General features: G+C 43.5%; 1 protein-coding gene across 1 annotated transcript in view; it reads right to left on the bottom strand.

The window, feature by feature from the left end:
• Positions 1–7,377: 7,377 nt before the first annotated feature.
• Positions 7,378–21,559, bottom strand: part of LOC8051188 (dehydrodolichyl diphosphate synthase complex subunit SPAC4D7.04c) — a 115,744-nt gene continuing 101,562 nt past the window's right edge. Inside the window, exons 3-7 of the mRNA XM_042292992.1 lie at positions 20,114–20,256; positions 19,072–19,185; positions 17,066–17,173; positions 10,355–10,577; positions 7,378–7,524 (exon numbers count right to left, since the gene is read on the bottom strand). Of these exons, the coding sequence (XP_042148926.1) occupies positions 7,378–7,524; positions 10,355–10,577; positions 17,066–17,173; positions 19,072–19,185; positions 20,114–20,256 (735 nt within the window). The remainder of the gene's footprint in view (positions 7,525–10,354; positions 10,578–17,065; positions 17,174–19,071; positions 19,186–20,113; positions 20,257–21,559) is intronic.

Below are 21,559 nucleotides of genomic sequence, written 5' to 3'. Positions count from 1 at the left end.
CGACGTGAACTCCGAAGTGAGGTCATTAGACGATCCCGGCCAGCTCGGAGCACAAATACAACTGATGAATCGGAAGCTAGACTCCCTCCCTTCCCTCAAGGTCAGCGTTGACTCACTCCTTGAGCTGCCCGCTAAAGTGAGCGAACTTCTGCTTCTCAAGCCAGCCATAGAACTGCTGAAAACCACCGTTGAAGACGTGCAGATTTCGATCACGGCATTAGGCAAAAAGTACGAGGACCTTTTAAGCATGACAACTTCCCATGCAGAAGAAATGAAGGATCTGAGGATGGAGATTGGAACGCTGAAAGCTACGGTCTCTGAACAGGAGCAAGTTATTCAGCGCTTAAAAAGTGAAATCAACGAGAGTGAACAACACACTCGCCTTCAAAACATGGAGGTACATGGCCTGAAAGTTGCTCCTAACGAAAGTCTTGCCTCAGCCTTGACTGGGCTGGCACTCAAGCTTGAGTTGGCGGGGCATCAACCATCGGACGTCGTAACAGTATACAAGATACCAAACAAACGTGCCGAAACTCCAGTCATTTTGGTCAGGTTCGCTTCCGTTGACATCAAGGAACGCTGGATGCAATCACGCAGCAGGTTGAGGCAATCGTTTGGCTCCAGAACATCTGAACGAGTGTACTTTAACGACAACTTGACTCAGCCCAACAGAGAACTTTTTTGGATGGCTCGTTCTCGTGGCAAGGAATATGGCTTTAAATTTGTTTGGGTCAAAAATGCGCGAATATTTGCTAGAAAGGAAGAAGGCGCTCCACTGATAAAGATCTTGCACCGTAACGACATAGACCTCATCGTGTAATGGCTACGTTTTCTTTTTCCAAGTATGCCAATTTTAATTTGTTTAATGACTCGTTAGCAACCTCTCCTGATTCATTTACTGTTTTGCATGTAAACATTCGTAGTATTCGAAAATACAGGGACGAACTTACGGTTATCCTTGAAGATGTGAGTGGCCGAATTGATGCGATAGTTTTAACAGAGATAAATGCTAGTGCTGAATCTCTGTCACCGTATAAATTATCGGGCTTCCATGATTATTTTTGCACTCGACAAACCACTCGTGGAGGCGGCATTGGCGTTTTCATAAAAGATTCCTGGTCCACCTCCAAAGTCGATGTGTCGTTTATGTATTCTGAGAGCTTGATCCTTAAGATCTCGAATGCCATTCACACTGTTTGTCTGCTGGCATTGTACAGACCTCCCTCATTCAGCTTAACCAACTTTATAGCAGAGTTGAAAAGAAACTTGGAGCAATGATCTAATGAAACACATTTATGCCTGGTAGGGGACATTAACATCGACACTCTATCCCCTTCTAAGTCAATCGTTTGTGATTATTTGTCAGTACTTTGTGAGACGGGGATAACTTCAACTATTCAAGGCCCCACGAGGGAAGAAGTGCTTAATAGGAATCTGGTTTCAGCCTGCCTCGACCATATTAACATTCGAACGTCAGATAGTACTGTCCATTCCGCTGACATTTCGCAAAAGCTTGCAGACCATTATTTTGTGGCCTGTCAATTTGCTTTTTTTTTTGTAGAAAATCAACTGATGTTAACAGAATGTGTCGTCTGGAGAGACTTGATCTGAAAATGTTTGATCGATTCATCAAAGATTACGACTGGGAAGGTTTTTTATTTTCTGTAGACCGTGGGAATTTATATAGAAAGTTTATCGATGTTGTTTTACACTTCCGGAACAACGCCAGAAAAACTGTCTACGTCAAAAAACGCAACCCTAAGCTCCCTTGGCTGAACTCTAACATTCTTAACGCCATTGATCTCAAAGAGAAATTTTGGAAGAAGAGTCGCCGCTACCCTAATAATGCTGCTCTCAAACTTGAAAGCAAGATTCATAGAAATTTTGTCACTGCACTTATTCGATCAGCGAAGCGAACATACTTCGCAAAAAAGATCTCGGATGCCAGATTCGACTCAAGAATAACCTGGGCTGTAATAAATGAGGCTCGAGGTCATTTGAAGAATAACATTTATGAGACACTAAGGAAACATTTTGGAGCTGATATGTTAGCAACTGTGAACGCTTTCAATCGTTTTTTCTCAGACTCTGCCACGGTACCGTCTAGCAGCGATAGGATTCCCACACCGCGAATGCCGTTCAACAAAGAATCTGCCTTTCTTCCTCCTCTGACAGATTTCGAATTACGGTCGTATCTGTTCGGATTCAAGCGATTTAGATCTGCTGGTGTCGACGACATTACTGTACACGACTTATGCCGAAATTTCGAGTCTTTGAAAAATGTACTTCTCACTTTGATTAATGACTTTTTGGAAACGGGCTATATTCCTGATGAATTAAAAAGCGCTTTAGTAGTGCCTCTGTTTAAAGGTGGTGCGCCAAACCAAGTCTCCTCGTACCGACCAATATCAATATTGTCATCCATTTCCCAGATATTAGAGAAGCATATTTTTGTTGCAATGTCCAGTTTCCTTGAAAAACACGCAATATTCACACCAAATCAATACGGATTTATATCTGGTCGAGGTACTACTAACCTACTTGAACATTTTTCGGACATACTACACTCAACTTTTGACAAAAATATGTACGCATGTGCTCTTTTCATCGATGTTGCTAAGGCTTTTGACACTGTGAATCACAAGCTTCTGTTGGACAAGTTGTATAGGATCGGCTTTCGTGGTCCCTTTCATGCCATTTTGGAGAATTACTTGTCTAATCGCTCTCAGATTGTGTCAATAGATAATTTCCGCAGCTCTCAAGTTTCTTTAACATCTGGTGTCCCGCAGGGTTCAATTCTTTCTCCTTTACTTTTTAACATCTACGTGAATGATATGTCATCCGTTACGACGAACTGTGTGATACTACAATATGCAGATGACACAGTTTTATTGTCTCAACATATTTCATATCACCATGCGGTTAACATGCTGCAAGTAGATGCCAATAAGGTAATGGACTGGTTCCAGGCAAACAAACTTCGAGTAAATACAACCAAAACAAAGCTTATTTGTTTCCGCAACCCTTTAAAAAGCGTGAGTTTAACCGCCCCACTCTTTCTTCATAACTCATGCTGCTCATGTTCTACCTGTGAGCCTGTTCATTATGTTAACACGATTAAGTACCTGGGCATTCACTTCGATTGCGACCTATCTTGGAACGCCCACATGTCATACCTTTGTCAACGGCTGAGAACAGTCGCTTGTATGATGTACCATATTAAGGCATATATGCCGCTAACTATAAGAAAATGTATAATGCATGCTCTTACCTACAGTGTCCTGAGGTATGGCATCACTATTTTTTTTAATTGCCCCCTTCTATGGCAGTCAAGAATTGACAGAATTCTACGAAATACTCTAAAGAGCATTGCATACAACACAGAATGTTCAAAAAATGTCAACCTTTTCTCGTTCTTGGAATTGCCTACGTTTCACTCCCTGTTCCTTCAGACTGTAATACGAAGACATTTTTGGGACAGTGAGTTTATTATACCATCCTTACCATCTCGTGACCTAAGAAATTATCTTCGTTTCCAAATTCCTCATGTAAGGACCCATTATGGTGAAAGTTTGCGTATATTCTATGTGCCTAATGTCTTCAATAGCATCCCTGAGTCGGTTTTGGCAATTACTTCCAACAAAACATTGACGAAAAGCTTGAGAAAGATGTATTCTGCCGTATCGATGCAATGATATAAAGCACGCGGAATTGGTATGAAATTTTGACCCCATACTTCTTGGCCAGCGCGCATCCAATACAACCCTAATTTCAGATATGCACCGGCACCTTGTACTATGTTGTCTTTTATGATGGCTATCAATACCAAAAATAGACGTCTGACACAGGCCTGCACCCATCAAGGACGTAGACAATAGTCTCCATGTGCTCATGGTTGTTTTTTCTTTCACTTTACTTCGGTACTTTGGTGTGTGTGTGCGATGCCACCTTAACAGCGACACAGTTACAATCTACGGTATGTGCAAGCTTTCGTGTCCATGAGTGTCAGTGATCCCTCGTCGTTCGATCACTTCAAGCTACAATCCTTCAGACAACGGGGTCAACGCATCGTGTGCATAGTGCTCAGCCTACAACATGTGATGGTTTGGATTCATGAAACTATGCCTTTTATCTCGTGCCTCTGTTTTGTCTTGTGCCACTGCCACTGTCTCGTGCAACTGTCTTTTTTCTTTTCTCTTCCTCGTGACAATGTGCACTTCCGAATTCTTTTACTGCAGGGCCTGGTCCCACAAGCCCATGCTGGCTTTGACCGGACCCGTAATTCCATTGTTGATTCTACATGTGTGAATAAATGTATTATTATTATTATTATTATTATTATTATTATTATTATTATTATTATTATTATTATTATTATTGAGAGAGCACGGCCTGAAAGAAGCGTTCAAAGCAGGGCAATCTAAAACGTAAGCCTGCGCCGTGTATTGTTTCCCCTGTTCCCTGTTTATCGTTTGGTTCACTACCACTGCTAAGCGAAATTAAGCTCTCACAACCATCTTCCTGATACGTGGTTCCCATTTTAGCTTAGTAACGGGCACAGTAAAAAGGAGTTATTACAATTATTCTTACATTTGGCGGATTTTATATTTGACGGTGGAGCAAGGCGTCCGCAAACGATGACCTTTCTGCTAATATGTTAATGCTAATATTACTACGCGACCTTTGTTTACACAGGCATCTACGGTAGGTAGTAAACCACACATAGTAGCAAAGGTATCAATATACTCCTAATTACCTTTTCTACGATGCATGCTTCACTAGCTTTTGTGCCTACTCGCGATGTCGCGTGGCAATATATCAGCATAGAAGTAATATTCTGCTTATGCCCTGTTCCATCTTCGAATATTGCACAATATTTATTCTCATTTAGTTAACTTTTTAGAGTCTAATTTTTTTCTTTTCACCTTCTCAGCATGGCGTTCGCAAGTCTCTCTCATGTGAAACACAGCTTTGTCTTTCGATCACTAACGACCTACTTTCCATTCTTGACCGTGGGTTCCAGGCTGACTGTGTATTTCTTGATTTCGCCAAAGCGTTTGATAAAGTTTATCATAAACTTACTTTTTAAACTTGTCAAACTTAACATCGATGCTAATGTTTCGTCGTGGATTACATGTTTCTTAACTAATCGATCTCAGTATGTCAATGCTAACGCAACTAATTCTTTCCTTAGTCTTCTTATCTCTGGTGTTCCACAAGGGTCTGTTTTCGTGCCACTTTTGCTCCTTATCTACACAAATGACTTGCCAATGTGTTAATCATCCTCAATTAGTTTTTTTCTTTTTTTGCTGGTGACTGTGTAATTTATCGCGAAGGAAATAACGAATCCGATTCAACACTACTTCAATGTGACCTGTGCGCTGTATCCAAATGGTGTAACTTGTGGAAAATAACTCTTAACATTAACAAATGTAAATACATGAGGGTTTCACGTCGGAAAGCCGTCCATTTCACCATACTTAATGTCTAACAATCTGCTGCAGTCCGTGACGGCTTATAAATATCTTGGTGCTTGCTTACTTCTAACGTTTCATGTAAAACCCATACTGATTATATTATCGCTAACGCTAACTTTATGCTCGCATATTAAAAACAAATTTTCTTTAGCCCAAATATCATTAAAGTTACTTCTGTACAAAACTCTAGTTTGATCAAAAAATAGAGTACGCCTCATAAACCTGGGACCCCGGTCATACAACGCTTGTGACTAACCAAGGGGTTCCACCTAATCGCGGAGTACGTTTTATTCATTATAACTATCATCGCACCACCAGTGTATCATCTATGAAAGCATATCTGTGTCTGTCTCTCCTTTCTTAGCGACGAAAAATATGTCATCTTTGTCTTTTTTACAAAATTTGTCACTGTAACGTTCCTCTAAAAAATGAATTATTCCTTAACCACTCATACATTGTTCGCACATCGATCATCGTTTCAAGGTTGGCATTCTTCAACGTAAAACTTCAGCATACAACGACTCCTTCATACCAAGAACGTCTTCTAAGTGGAACCACCCTCAAGAATCTTTAGTAACTATCCTATCACTTGATCTGCTTAAAGAAGCACTAACTCATCACTTTTGTTGATACTCGTCTATTTGTTTGTAGTATCATCACTGCTTTCTATGTTGTATTTTTGAGTGAATTCTCATAAACCTCACCCCATTTCTAATGCCCTATGGCCCGGAGGGTGTTGAAATAAATAAATAAATAATTGTAACAAATAAATGAATGTGCGAAATGTTTTTTTACCATGAATTTAAACGAGAGAAAATGTAAAATTTCATAACCAAAACAAGGGATATCTGTTCTGGGCTTTCAGAGTAACTACTTTCTTTAAACTTGTAATTTTGTATAAATTATCTTCCCTCATATTTTTCTGTACCAGATCTAACTGAATTTGTTATTTTACATAAATTGTCTGTACTGGGATTGTTCAGGGATTGGTGTAACAGAACTTGTAATTTTATATAAATTTTCTGGCCTTGGATTTTTCAGTAACTGCTTTAACAGAACATGTGATTTTACATAATATATCTGTTAGTGAGAAACAGAAAAAGTAGATTAAATAACAAAAAAATTAGAAACAGAAAAGAGAGCTTTATAGACATTGTCTAGCGGGCCAGCTGCCAAATCATTTCTGTTTTCTCGCATAACTTTTTTTTCCAGTGTGTGCAGACTACTAGTTTAGCCGGTCATGTGGTGGTATCATGAACGGACATTGGCTAAGGGCTTCCAGTCATCATATAGGTGTTTCGTGTTACGTCAGAGTGACTGCGAAGATAAAAAAGATGCCTGTTTTCGTTGCCCATTTACCGCCTACAGTCACCGCTAGCGGAAAGTTCATAGCATCTCATTATCGCTCTGCAGGCAATAAAGTCTCTGGCATGAGAACGTATCGCATAGCAAGAGGTGCGAACAGAATGAGCCAAGCGCTCCGTTTCTTGAGCCGTTGGTCACCATAGGTGCAAGCCCGACTCTACTAACACCAACTAATAAAAGCTTGTGCGCTAGAACTTTGACGTCATCAGGGGCAGACTGAAATATGCCGCAGATTGAACACGAGCGCTCTTTCGGCGTTCGGCTGGGCCTCGTGTCCAATGAACACGACGAAGGACGCTGGGTATCGGACTCGCGTCCAATGCCCAAGTTTCTGCCATGAATCTGAGACTACGTTCCACACAGGAAGAGGAGGATGTTCGCAGTACTTGGTCATTCTAGTCGGTGTTTGCTCAACTCAGGATTCTAAGAACTCACTCGTATATGTCTAAGTTAAAATAATATGTAATGCATTTATTCGCAATACTATCCTTGTTACATTGCAAAAAGCAACAAGACGCACCGCCAGGAGTTGACTTCAGAGGTCGTCCCCCACGAGGCGTCGAAGGTAGGCCTGTCTCCTCGCCTCCAGCCAGGACTGGAACTTGCGCTCTTTCAACCTCTGTGCAGCACTGCACCTCTGTTCCGTACGGCTTCGCGCTTCGACGTAGCAGTCGTCTAAACGCTGGAAAAGTTCCAATGATTTTTGTTTTTGCCTTAGTGTACGCAGAAGGGATATAATTACCAGTGAGTTTTAGTACTGCGTTTATGATCAAAGGGAAGCCCTGTCCGTTTGCGTTAGCGTTGGGAGTTCCACACTGAGTGCGCGCGGAGCCCCAAGCTGCGTCTTGGACTGGGGAATGGCGACGACGCGCATGCGCAGCGTGGAGCACGCAGCGCAGAGGCCTACTCGCACCGCTTGCGTTTGCTGCTAGACGCAATACAAAAACTGTCTACTAAAATTTTAAGAAACGAACAGTCTGGGAAATCCGGAGCGTCTTATTGAAGCTGAGCAGTCAATGAGATTGTGTTGCAAGCCAACTAGGATACCCAAGCACTTACCATGAAATATGATACGTGATCATGCAGAGCCAACTCCTGCGTTTTCGTATGTTTCAGTGAATTAGTGACTGCGCTTAAGGTGGCATTGAGGGAGATAGAAATTGGTTTCCCTCGCAACGTAAAGAAGTGATAGCAACAAGGAGTGAACAGAAAACACAGGCAAATGGTTTGTAATTAATAAAAGAAAGTCGTCCTGAATAGCATCAAAGAGTTCAAAAGAGATATTAGCAAAAACAGTAAGAACGCGTCGGAATTCTGCATCCTTCGCAGTAACATCTCCCCCCCCCCCCCCCCCTTTCCAAGTCAAAACTGTAGAAAAATGTGCAGTCTATGGCAAGTCACAACCACCTTATTGTTGCCCTGAAGCCTACGAGATTAAGCCGTTCACTAATAAGAACACCATAGAGCAAATCAAGAAGTGGGAATTGTGAACGCAATAAGCAACACCTTGACTGTTTTAATAGCCAAGGCGTTGCTTATCATGTTCACAGTTCCTACTTCTTGGTCTGTTCTTCGGTTCTTGATGATCAAAATAATTCGACTCTATCTGCCATAAAATTCTTCTAAAAAAAGTCCGAGGATGCCTGAGCACTTCTTATGAGTTGTGAATGCGAAAGCATGGTAGTCTTTTTTCCGCTCCCTTTGTTTGTCTGCGGCGTAGTGGCGTGAAAGGCCACATTCCCCCGGCGGAAGGCCGAGCGCGCGCTTTCGTGAGGTGGCCGCGCCGCGCTCGTCCTTGCGGCCTCTCTGGAGTGTGCCCGGGCGGGCTCTGGCTCTGCCGCCAACATTCCCTCCTCTGACCGGCGGCCACGCCGATGCGTGCGCTGCGCCGCCATGGAGGAGGCTTGTCTGGTGACTTTTTTTGGAATCACGCCGCATGAGAGCCAATGGGAGCCTCGTTCCTTGATGACGCGAGCCAGCCAATGGAAGCATAATCCATCAGGAATCGGCTTCACTTGAGAAAGGGGATATTAGGTCCCGTTTGGCCAACGTTTGGCGTGATTTCAAAGTTGATGACGTTGGTTCGCTCCATGGGACTGTTAATGCTTTCGCATTAAAAATATTTGGCTACGGTTTTATAGCACCCTTTTCTAGAGCGCAGCTCTTAGGCGCCCGTTTCAGGGCTGAGCGGCGTGGGTGTCACCATCGGCGTCACCGTTGCCGTCGTCGTCGGCGTAACCGCGTTAAATTTAGCAGAAAAATTGACGTCACGTGACCTCAACATAAATTCAATTCCCCGCTAAGTTTAGCTGGGAAAATGACATCACATGACTTGGTGTCACGTCACCTTTAAATAAATTCTGTTTCTCCGCTAGAATTGGCGGAATAATTTACGTCACGTGACCTCAAAAGCACTTCAATCCCTCGCCAAATATAGCGGGAAAATTTGCGTCACGTGACCTCAAGAGCAATTCAATCCTTCGCTAAATTCAGGAAAGGGGGGGGAGGGGAATGAGCCACATGACTTGGTGTCACGTCACCTATGAACAAATTCAGTTTGTCTGCGGGAAAATTTACGTCACGCACGGAGGAGGAGTAGGGGAAGGTACGGAGGAGGTGGAGGAGGAAAGGGGGATAAGAAAAGAGAGAAGGAGGAGGGAAGAGGAAGAGGAGTAAGAAAGAAGGAGGAGGAGTAGGGAACCGGAGAAGTAGGGGAGAGAAGGAGGAGCGGAGAGTAGGAGGGGAGGGGAGCAGAGGCTGGAGGAGGAAGGTAGAAGGAGGAGGGGAGGGGAGAACGAGGAGCAGAGGAGGGGGAGGAGGAGGAGGAGGAGAGGGTACGGAGGAAAAGGAGGGGCATACCCCGCCCTCCATACACTTCCCTCCTCCTCCTCAAGTGCTGCGCTCTAATTTCGCGTTACAGAGATTTTTAAACGTCTAATTTTTTTAATATTTACCAATATTTTTCTTTTTTTATCAGACAGGATTTTCGACCTTTCGGTTAGCAATTTTAGAAGCGCACGCGTGATCCTAAGCGCCGGGGTACCGCAAGGCTTTTTTAGCACCACTTTTATTTAATCTCTGCGTAAATGATGACCAAGGAAAGACTTTATTTGGGTGTGAATTTATCAGTACGCTGACAATATGTTACTGGTGTCGCGTCATATAACCTTGTCAAAGTCTGCGGTATTTCTTTAAGGTCAAATATGCCACTCAGTCGAGAAACTGGTTCATAACCAACTGTAGAAATCTTAGAACAAACAAAAAAATTTTGTGTTTCAGCATTCCGTCGGAATATTCGCTTTTTCTCTACTCGTGAAACTGTGTACATTGTAGTTGCGTTTCCATTGAGGATGTGGACATTACTAAATACTTCGGAATATTATTTAACAGCGATCTTTCATGGGATTCCCATTTTACATTTCTATATTAACAGCGTCGTGTCATATCTTATGTATATTAGAAATATGGCTTTACCTATTTCATGTTCATGTTATTGTTGTTATTATTATTACCTTCCTTGAGGACCAGGATGCCGAATAGTGAAGCATTATCTTGAACATGTCCCAGTATCCGAGGTCCGGGTAATTCTTCTTTTCAAAGTAGATGGCCGCACGATCAGTCTGCCAGGTCATGAAATCGCTCAGTCTTCTTTCGCCAGATGTCCGCAGGTAACATTCGACATGGGGGCAATCTTCGATCTCGTTGTAAGCGTCAATCAGGCATTCGGTGATATCGCTGGAACCGAAACAATAGCTCAGACGGAGACTAAAAACAAATTGCGCAAGCCTGATCATGACGAACGAAAACCAGGGAGCACAGGATGTCTCCCGCACCAACGACGCGCACCTCTTTATCCTTTTATTTGATTCATTTATTTAATTTTGTATCGTTTCCCAAATCTTCTCCCCCCTCCCTCTTATTCCCTTATCGAATCCGTCCCCCTCCCCCTCCTACCAAATATTCTACTAGGGGGAATACAGGACACTCCGCTTATTTGCATTAAACGGAGCGATGGCCGCGCCGATTCCTTCCCTGGTGGCGCGGGATAATTTGGGTGTGTCCCTCTCTCTATTTTCTCTCCCCTCATCTCCCATTCTCTCTTCCCGCCAGAACACGTGGCCGATATGCGTCACCGACGATGCCAAACGCGGGCGGGCGATCACGCGGGCGCCGGGCTAGGCCGGGCGCGATGACTATCAGCGGCCACCATTGCGCCACCTGTCACGCATGTTGATGCCAGCGTCCTTCTCTACAGATGACACTCTGTAGAGAAGGGCAGTGTGCTCCGTTCTCCATTGCAAGAACCTCGCCTTGCAGGGCAAACACCTGTCATTCTTTCGATTCCCGCCAGATCAAATCACGTAAGTAAACAACTTCGGCGTCGAGCTTCTCATGCTGACATTTTTCAAGATGTGTGTGTAACATATATATATTATCCGTGTTTGTTGAATGCTGAGATGTATATATTTGTTCAAAGCGTTATTGTCTGTGTAAACAGAGATCTGTGTTTGTTGAATGGAAAGCTGTACATATTTGTTCAATGTGCAATAAATATTGTTCCAACAAAAAAAATTGGCGAATGACATTTATGAGTGGAATCTGAGTTTGCACCTTCAATTATTATTGTAGAAATACTAAAATAATCCAAACCAATTTTGTTCAAGGCCAGCATGGTCTGTTAGGAATAATGTTGACTATCCACGAAGCAATAAAAAAATATTCCCAACTTTCTGAATATTTTTTCTGTTGCCTTGGGCTGCTGCAAAGCACCATCTATTCGCAATTTGAAAATAGCGAGAAATTGATCACTGGGTTATATCGTCTCATATCTAACACACAGAACCCCACTCCTGATGTAAGAATTTTGCGCCAGCCAGACATTCCCGAAACCACCACTTTGGGAAATTCTCGACATACCGAGCTCGCGAAAATAGGGTCGTTTACTCAAAGTGCCTTATCGGGAGCCTTAGCGATAATCATAGTACAAATACTTTGCTGTGAAGTATATGACAATACATTGCTCTGCCTGTTAAACGTGCTTCTCGTGTCGACATAGTTCCTTAATATTAGTTGTTCTGTACTGCTTTGAAGTGCGATTACGATTAACCACACTTATTACAACATCTTTCAAAACCGCCCGTACAAATTTCGATACTCGCTGATCGAGCTACATGCGTGCGGTTTATATAACACAACGTAGACATAGAGCTCATCCTACGTATACGCGCCCTTAAATGAGTCACCAAAGAAGTGTCCGCAGGTTTTTAAATTCAACAGACGACCTACGCCGCCGCGACCGAACAGCGTGCACACACTGAAAGAAGTTCGGCAGGTAGTAAAATATCCCGTGCCGAGAGACGGCGCTAGTCACCATCCGATCATAAAGGGGAAAACGGCAACGCCATGACACATCCACTCATTCAAAGTGCGCAAAACCTGTCGTCCCCGAAGCTATTGTATTCGCGGGGAGTGTCCTGCATTCCCCCTCGTAAATTATTTGCTTCTACAGTGCCCCTCTTCCCCTCTCCACCTGCTTCTCTTCCCCTCCTTCCCCCACCCTCTGGACCCTCCTCTTCCTCCCCACATCCTCTTACAATTCATCTTTCCCGATAAATTTTAGGCGGAAGCTGGATTGGTGTAGAGGTCACGAGACGTCAAGTCACGATGACAATGGACTTCTTCCAAAACCGACGCGCCCCAACGCGGCGAAATACCGCAGTGCACTCTGGGAACTAGTTGGCCACTCAGTTTCGGTTTCGACTGAGCAGCTTCATCTCATGCTATCACACCACGACCAAACGCGCTGCTTGCGTTTTCGATTAATCTGACTTTTCACGAACGTACAATACACTCATTCTCGAGCGATACAAAACGAAGACCGGGGCACTTTTCTTGGTCCCCGAAACACCGGATACTGTGCGTGCGTATGCAAACGTAGTAAGTCGTGGCTTAGTCACCTCACCCCACGAGTGCATGTCCGAGCTCAATTTCAATAATTCCGTCTAGTACCAGTCAACTAGAACTGAAATTTGTTCATCTGGAGCCTTACACGTATTTGTTTTTTTTTTTTTTTTGCCAAACGTCCGCTTCTTACTTCATTGGGCGAAAAGCAAGCCGCATCCTCACAGGGTATCAAAGTTGAGCCCAACGTTTACGCATGAACTTCTAAGGAAACGCAATAAATTCGACCTCACTACTGAACAAAAGTTACTATGATGTCTTCCTCGAGTCATCACATATCTCACACTCAAATTTTATGCTGATAGCAGATTAACTTTTCGCAAACGCTGAGATCGGCTAGCTACGACGGAGGCCCTAACAAGCGTCCCCTACTCCTCGCTAAGCCTCTTTGGACGAGCTTTTACTGACGCCCAAGATCTGTGCCTGAACGGTGTGTCTGAAATTATCTCGGCGTACTCAGGCAGGAAGAAAGCAAACACATAACAAATATTATGGCCATTCGCAACCGTCAAATGCGCTTTGAATTCTTTCGTTTGACGCACCGCATAGGGGTTCATGCCCGTACGGCGCACTTCCGGTGAACGGTGCGACATTCTTCACACAAGTGCTCGACTTTTGCTTTCTTAAAACGGTCTGTATGTGCGAATTTTCCTATATGATTGCAGGGTAACTTTATGCGCATACGCGATGTTGAATGCAAGTGGAATGCAAGCGGGTGGGGACCACTTTGTGCAGTGCTGCGGGTCAGTACAGATAAGAGATAAGAAGTGTGTTAAAATTGAGCTTTTCAATTGCGCCTCCAAGTTTTACCTCGCATACTCAGGCATATTACGAAAACCAGTAATTGCAAAAAGTAATATTTCGTCTATGGGCGCACGAAAAATAAAACAAAAAACTTCCTGATAAACAACACTAATGTAAAGGCGCGAGCTCGATGTATGCATACTTATTGGTTGCCACAGCTTGTTGATTCGCACACAAGCAAGATCCCCGAGCTTCGCAGCGTCGAGACTCCCAGCACTGGCTCGTCCACATACCTCGATTGGAACGCTAACAGGAAGGCTCAAGTACAAAATTACAACAAGCATCTGTTAAGACAAGTTATACGTCTTAGGCTTGTGCTAAAGCTTCGCGGTCTGGCCATTTAGGTTAGTTTAGAGACCACAAATGACGCGCTCGGGACCAGAAAACATGAGAACACGCTGTGTGTATAATCTCTTGTCGACGTGTCGATCGAAACCGAAATCATGCCACCCTCCTCCCTGGATAACTAGTTCCCAGAGTGCAACGCGCGCCGTGTTGCATGCAGGGCTTTATGGAAGTAGTCTATTTCCTCTCTTGCAACGCTCCCATCGAGTCACTCGTTCGTGACGCTCGTCCTGATAGAATGCGACCCATCGACCACACACTGCGATAAAACCGAATCCTTTCGAGAAGCGCGCGCCATCTGTTATCAGCGAATTATTCGAGTCGGCCATTGTTTGGGCACGTGATCTGATCCTGTTATGAACGCGAGGGTTGCGACAGCGTACAGCGTGAACTCGGATCCAAGCACACGCTTCGTGCCCCAAGAAATGTCGACGGCACTCAAATATTGCTTTAAATCTTAACTTACTTGCAATATATACAGGGTGTTTTTTTTTATTCCTACACATTTGTTTAAAAAAAACCGTGAAAGCTACAGTAAAGCGGTTTGTGCAGGTGGGTTATACGGCCAGGCGGACATTATGTGGGTGGCTAATCTTTGCGATAAGTCGGCTAATTAATTAACATATATATATATATATATATATATATATATATATATATATATATATATATATATATATATATATATATATATATATATATGAATGTACGCATTGGTAGTAAGGTACGGTTGACAAGTAGCAGCCGTAGTAATATTGTGGAGGAAGAAGGGAGAAAGTTAATATTGAAATTACTGCATTAAAGTTAGGCGAAGAGAAAGGGAAAGAGAGCTGGCGAAAAATTGGGCCAGGAGCGGGGAAGTACCAGCAGTGTTGGTTGCGATACTGCTTTAGAATAATAACGACCACCTCGCGTAGATACCAAATGCAATGTGAGCTCTTTCTTCGAACCCATCAAAAGGCCGGTGAGCTATCCTCCGTATCCGGAAGTCTTGCGGTGAGCTTTTCTCTTGAGAACGTTTATCCTTCACTCGAACTCATCAAGTGGAGCAGTCTTGACTAAACCTATAAATGTTTTTGTTTGTTTTTTCGCCGGAAAAAAGTTGTGGCGTTACTAGTGGCCTGGGGAGGGGACGGGGGGGGGGGGGGGGGGGAGGGAACGTATACAAATGTTAGAACAAAAAGAAAAGGTGTCATAATAGAGGGCAGACTCGGGTAGTAATTCAATTACAGCAATTTAACTCATTTCTCGAGTACTTTGCAGCTATATTTAATCGCGTTTGCCAATCAGTAAATTTACTTTACTTCGGAGATTTTTTAGGGGCGAAGCTCCTTAGGGGCTAGCCATCTCCGTATGTCCGTCCGCCGTCGGGTGCACGTGCTCCTGCTCGTGAGCTCACGCGCTAAAGTGCTCACGAGCACGTGAGCACGTGTTCCCGTGCTCAAGAAAAAACCGCATCTCCACGTGGTGAATGATGTTGATTAGGCGAAGCTCTGGTGGTGCTTGTCTGCGTAAACGGTGAGCCGCAGCATGCCAAGCCTTTCGTTCGTTTTCATCCATGTCAGAAAGAGAATGTGTGGTATGGAACGTGGTTATATACGCATTTGAGCATTTAACCGCAGCGTGACATGGATGAAAACGAACGAAAGGCTCGGCATGCTGCGGCTCACCGTCTACGCAGACAAGCACCACCAGAGCTTCGCCCAATCAATTTCATTCACCACGTGGAGATGCGGTTTTCTTTGTTTTTTTTTTTTTAGTTCGAATGACACAATTTTTCTACAATTTTTAACATGGCTGGTTTAATTTGAACTGGACCAATTTTTAGAGAGGGGAATAGGTATATATACTATTTCAACGAATATACTATACATGAGATAGCTCATTTCCTGTAATAAACTGCGCTTTAAAATAATTTAAACCTAAAAGTTTTTAGTTAAAAAAAATTCAAGTGTCACGTTGTGGAATACGTGAAAACAATTCTATCGTTTCACAACTTAAACCGTTGCTTAGGAATTACACCTTTCCATTCACCTGTTAATATTGTCACTGATGAGGCGACAAAACTGAAGCAAACTAAACGTTTAAAGGGGCGAACTTCTGCCCAAAAGAAAATTGATAAAGGTTAGCGTCGCAGGCATCGATGGCGGCGAAACAGCAGGATCATACGCTAGGGCGAGACTGACTCCGGCTAGCCAAGCGGAGCCCCTTATGTACACGCGTTGGCTCCTAGAACAATCGGCGTAGACGTTTTGGTGACTGGAATATTCGGACCTTGAACAATCAACGGGGTTCTCGAATTTACCAGAAAGTTAAACTAAAAGAATAAATAAAAGACGCGTAATTCCCACGAATCAAATCCTGGGCGGAGGCCCAGGATTTGATTCTAGATTTTTGGCTAATCTACGAAACTACAAACTCTCTCACCAGTGCACTTTTGCCTGATATAGATAGTCTTGTAATATACCAACCGTTAACAGCTAAGCCAATAAAAAAATGTGTCTGCGTAATCATAAAGCTAAGCTATTAGATGACATTTTGTTTTCGCTGGTAATAAATAATTATGAAGATATTACATCTGACTTCATACCTATCACTTATCTAATATATGAAATATTTTAAGTATTCACCGAATAACGCCATTTCTCTTTTTTTTACATTTTATATTTGTTTTTGAAAAGGTGGAAAATCACACCATATAAACACCGTCTGGCAATTATTGCAGTTGACCAGTTACCAGTTATGGTAACCAGTTATAAATAAGCCTCTTTTTTGCATCACACTTCTTCAAAATCCAGATTGGCATGGTTCTATATAAAAACAAAACTTCCAAAACGTGATCGCTTTTTGTGTTCTCCTAGATTTTGCATTTATTGCCCATGATGCTGAGAGTCAGAGGATGCAAGTGCTGTATTTTTGTTTTTGTTTTTGTCTCTCTTCTTAATAAAATATTTTTATTATCCGTTGTACTTGGCCACAATCTAAAACCACACAAAGGAAGGTGTCGGAAAAGGCTTAAAAAGCACCCCTTAGGTTCTACCCTAGTAAACGGTTCTGACGACGGCCTATTTTGTAATAGACAACGAAGAAACTACAGCATATCAACTCCTCACCTGGGCTCCAGAAGTCCGTCCCTTACGGCGTGGCACAAGGTAACAGCCATCCGGGTAATTTGATGACGTGATTCGTAAGGTCCGCAAGAATACATGTTTGATTTGGCACTGAAAGTGGGTATCAAACAATATTAGTTCCGCGCTGCCGCGCAATTTAGCTTTTACTTAAACGGCCCTCTACAGCCGGATTCACACTGCTTGTACGTCCCGCAAAAGACGCGGCGGCGTTTGCTGCAGACATGTCTCAAGAATGTTCTAAGAATGTTTGCTTCACACGTATGTACACTTTGAACACGTCTGCAGCCATTTTCTCAAGAAGAGTATGGCAGCACCTTCATTCAAACACACTTGTCAGGCTGTGTTTGTACACTGTCTTTCGTGTGACATATCAGGAGTATGGCTTTGGGGAAACACGGGAGTCTCTCTTTGAACGATGGTTAACACGATGGTGGTAAAAGTCAATCCAGCTAGTCTCCAGATGAAGCTCAAAAGAAGGCAATCGCCTTTTTTAGGGGGAGGGGGGGGGTGAATTCATTGACACTAATCGCCTTCCCGAACGAGCAGCGAGTGACCAATCTTTGAGTCACTGAGAGTGGCCCTTATAAAATCGATTTCTTCGTTTTCACCCTTTCGCACTCGTCTTCTTTTCTTTCTGTGCCCTTTTACGGTCCACCGCCTTGTTACTCGCCCGTTTAATGAACGCCTCCACACACCAACACACGGCCTTGTCATGTCGTCAAGCCGCTGCTGCGGTGACGCTGTGGTCGGAATGGTGCATGTACTCACTTCGTGCGTAGAGGGTTTTTTCGGAGCGCGCACTGCCCACACCTGGTGTAGACAAACCCTGTCTTGTTCGAAAACAGTATCGTTTTCTCAAAATATAACACTATCTAGGAAAATACAAGACGGTGGCAAGAGAAAGACGGATTAGAGCAAAAGAAAGTGAAGAACAATGTCGAATAGTGGTCTCAGTGGGAGTCAAAGCTGACTGCATGCCCGTTGCCATCATTCAGGCGAATCAGTGACCTCGACAATTTAGTAAATCAGAGCCCTCGATTCAGGAACAATGCCCGGAGCACGTCCTCAACTGGGGTCCGATTTTGGCCAAAGTGAGAGCGGGAGCGTTCTCCGCTGATGATTGGACGTAGCTTGCGCGCAATGAGCCCATTAGAGATGTTTAACCCACTCGCGAGTTAAAAATCGAACAAAAATGTGGTGGGAACGCGTCACCAACGAATAAAAAGTGGGAAAGGTGTTGGGTATTTTGCAACGGCGGCTGTGGTAGCCACCACTGGAAAATTCCCACATGGTCGCACTTTGCGGTCACGCTCCGTCGCCTTCCCACTGCTGCCACCCAGGTTCCGTTCTTTCTCAACACTTCTACAAAACACCTCGCGTACGTACTTTCGCTTCTTCCCCCGTGGTCACGTTCAGGCCAAAAAAAAAACAAAGAAACACGTAATTTTGTTCTTCTCCAACACATGCCACATTTCGGACAATCGTTCCACCAAAGCATACACCTCCCGAGAGATATCTACTACATCAGTTCCATTGAAAGCAAAGAACTCAATGCAAACATAGTACAACACACTGGCTGAGAGAAAATCTCCTTCAACACGCCTGTCTACAACGCAGCAGCTACCACTGTCAAGCGAAGCCCACTTTTTGCGGTCGTTCGCAACTTTTTTTTTTTATTTCGTTTTTAATTATTTATAGTTACAAGACGCTCGTTTTATCCCTTTACACATTTCTACGACCAGCAGCCAGGATCGCGACACCCGACAGCATGGCACTCTCGATTTTCTGGCGTCTTTTGCTGCCACACCGGGACCCCTTTCGATGCAAGGGCGGATTGTGGCGCTAAACACACCAGTCGGACGGAGACGCCCTCCATTCACCCGCGTCGTGGGCCCCTCTGGCGTCGTGAAGCTATTAATGACACAGCACTTTTTCATTGATACGAATACTTCCGCAATCTCAGAATCTATGGTAAACGAAAAACCAACCTTGTTTGATGAGTCAATAACTCCATCTTGGCCGCGCGTTTATGCAATTCCTTGGGAAACCGTTCGATGTCTCCCCGAGTCCTAAAGGACCATTCTTTCTTCTGGTAGAATTCCCTAAATTGTGAAAGCAAGAGAGAGGTTTTGTCTAATTGTTTCGCTTTTTTTTTTAATTCAGAGTGTGCTTTATAAGCCGAATTTCACGAGAAAACCGAAACGTAGCAATGTTATATGCGTTCGTTGCACAACGTTCTAAGTAAAATGATAAAGCCTACAAGTCCATACGATACATTTAAAAGTCGTATAAGTAGGACGTGCATATGATACCAACTGAGGTAAGTGGCGATTTTTATTTGTCTTTATGCTGCAGAGATAAGTGGCTCAAGAGACGGACAAGCAACGCACACAAAACAGGTGGGCGAGGAGAGGCTGCGCAGAGTGAAGCTCTGCGGTAGGGCGATAGTTGCATCATATCTCATACGAATTCACACTACCTTAATCACTCGGACACAGACCTGGGGAAAAAAATCTATTCAGCGTAAACCACATATTTTGCATGTGTGTTGCACAAAACTAGGGCAGGCTACACGCACCCTAGATGGTTTGTTCTCAACACTAACACGGCCGGCGTAATGAAGCTCTGTGAAATATTTTATTAATAAAATACTGGCTTATCATTTGGGTACGTCATACAAATTTGTTTACACCCCACTTCGTCGATAAAAGGGAATCACGGGCTTTACCAAATGGATGTTCAACACCCGCTCACTTATTTGGACTCATTTCAAAGGTACATGCCGTTTTGCATATTTCCTTTTCACCTCGCAGACTCCAATCAACACGCTTTAACAAATAAACCAGCAGAACTCGAGCAAAACCTGGGGGTTTTGCTCGAGTTTTGCTGTTTATTTTGAGATGACATTAACAAACTACACAAGAGATTACTATCTTGTTTTCATTTGTCATCGCAAGTCGTCGATTATGGTTTAGTGTTGGGACTCGCAAGTCTAAAGCTGAGATTAAAAGTAGTTCATAACTAACTTACCAATTATTACAGATGCTGTCGAATGAACGCTTCATGTGGTTGAAAAGGGCGACTCTCTGCTCTTCGGGCCTGCCGAAGTTGCGTACGCTGAAGGTGAAGACGAATGATTCTCTTACACCTAAGGCAAGCACAGCTGCTTGAACCTGGAAATTAGGTCGTTCATAGTTACAACAAAGAAAATACGGAAATTAGTGGTGCCAGTTTGAAAAATATGAAGACTAACAAAATATAAACATTTTCTAACCCACCTTTCTTTTTTTTAATCGAGCAATTTTTTTAGGATCTGTGAGTTCAGACATAAGTGGTTGAATGTACCAAAATAAAAGTTGCAGGGGCGTTTTTCTAAGGAAGGGTGTGAACTAATAAAAAATATCTCCCAACAAATATTTTGTCGTTAAAAGAATTATATCCTGAAAGAGAGATTTCTCAATGCTAAAATCAGGTACTACAAGATTTGGCGATTTAATGACGTGGTTCTAACCAATAGTCACAAGCGTTTTCTTCTCTTTTTTTTTTTGTTTTTTTAGGGGGGTGGGGGGGGCAAGCTTATTTATTTGACAGATTGTTCAAGTGATGAACCTTTGGGAGCTCCATCATAGCTCTACCCTGAGAGAGCTCTGCGATTGGGAAGACCACATAAAGCATTTCCGCAGTCTAGACACACTGTGCAACAAGCCGTACTCAACCGCGGATGCAATTCTTGTCGTGCTGCCGTGATCTTGAGTGTCACGACATCAAAAACTTTATGTCCAGGCTAAAGCAAATTTTGAGTATCATCTTAATGTAACGTTGTTTCTTTTTTTTTCGTTTTTTTTTTTTTTTTTTTTTTTTTTTACGGCGGCGAACGGAGAGCATCGTTCAGCAAGAGACACAGAAACCAGGATGGCGCGTTCTGCTACGGCCAAGGACTAAGTGAAAGAGCGAGGTCCGTTCCAATTTAATCAGCGGAATGCACCCATCATCGAAGGAACTTAGAAATGTTATCGTATTTCGGCGGCGCCTGCAACAAAACACACACGTTTTTTTTTTCTTTTTGTTTTTTACAGGTTTTAAGTGATTTTTGCGAAAGCAGCAGTACTCACTTTTTCTTTTTTTGACTGATGCGGCCCCAGAGCATTCTGAGAGGTTAAGAACGGCAGACTGGCCTCTGAGTTGTCGCGTCTTCAGTTTCACCTTGGTACCATCGACAATCATTCTCAGTCTCGTGAACTTCGAGCCTAGACGCGCAGCAGAAGCACTACGGAAGGCAACGAGTGCATGCTCAATTCCGGGCAACTGAAAGAGACGCCCTGAGCTTCTTGTCGTATCAGGGACGTTCTACGTTTTCAGATATGAGTTCTGGAAGTCACCCCCTTGGGGCGGGCGCCTGTAGATCGTCTGATAATCAAGCCTTCGTAACGCGTCTCTAGTTTTTCAGACCTGGCGACCAAACAAAGCATTTCTATC

The sequence above is a fragment of the Ixodes scapularis genome, unplaced genomic scaffold, assembly GCF_016920785.2.
Source record: "Ixodes scapularis isolate PalLabHiFi unplaced genomic scaffold, ASM1692078v2 PGA_scaffold0__279_contigs__length_252992795, whole genome shotgun sequence".
In the NCBI taxonomy this organism is placed as follows: Eukaryota; Metazoa; Arthropoda; class Arachnida; order Ixodida; family Ixodidae; genus Ixodes; species Ixodes scapularis.
This window is presented reverse-complemented; position numbering and strand designations above follow the sequence as displayed.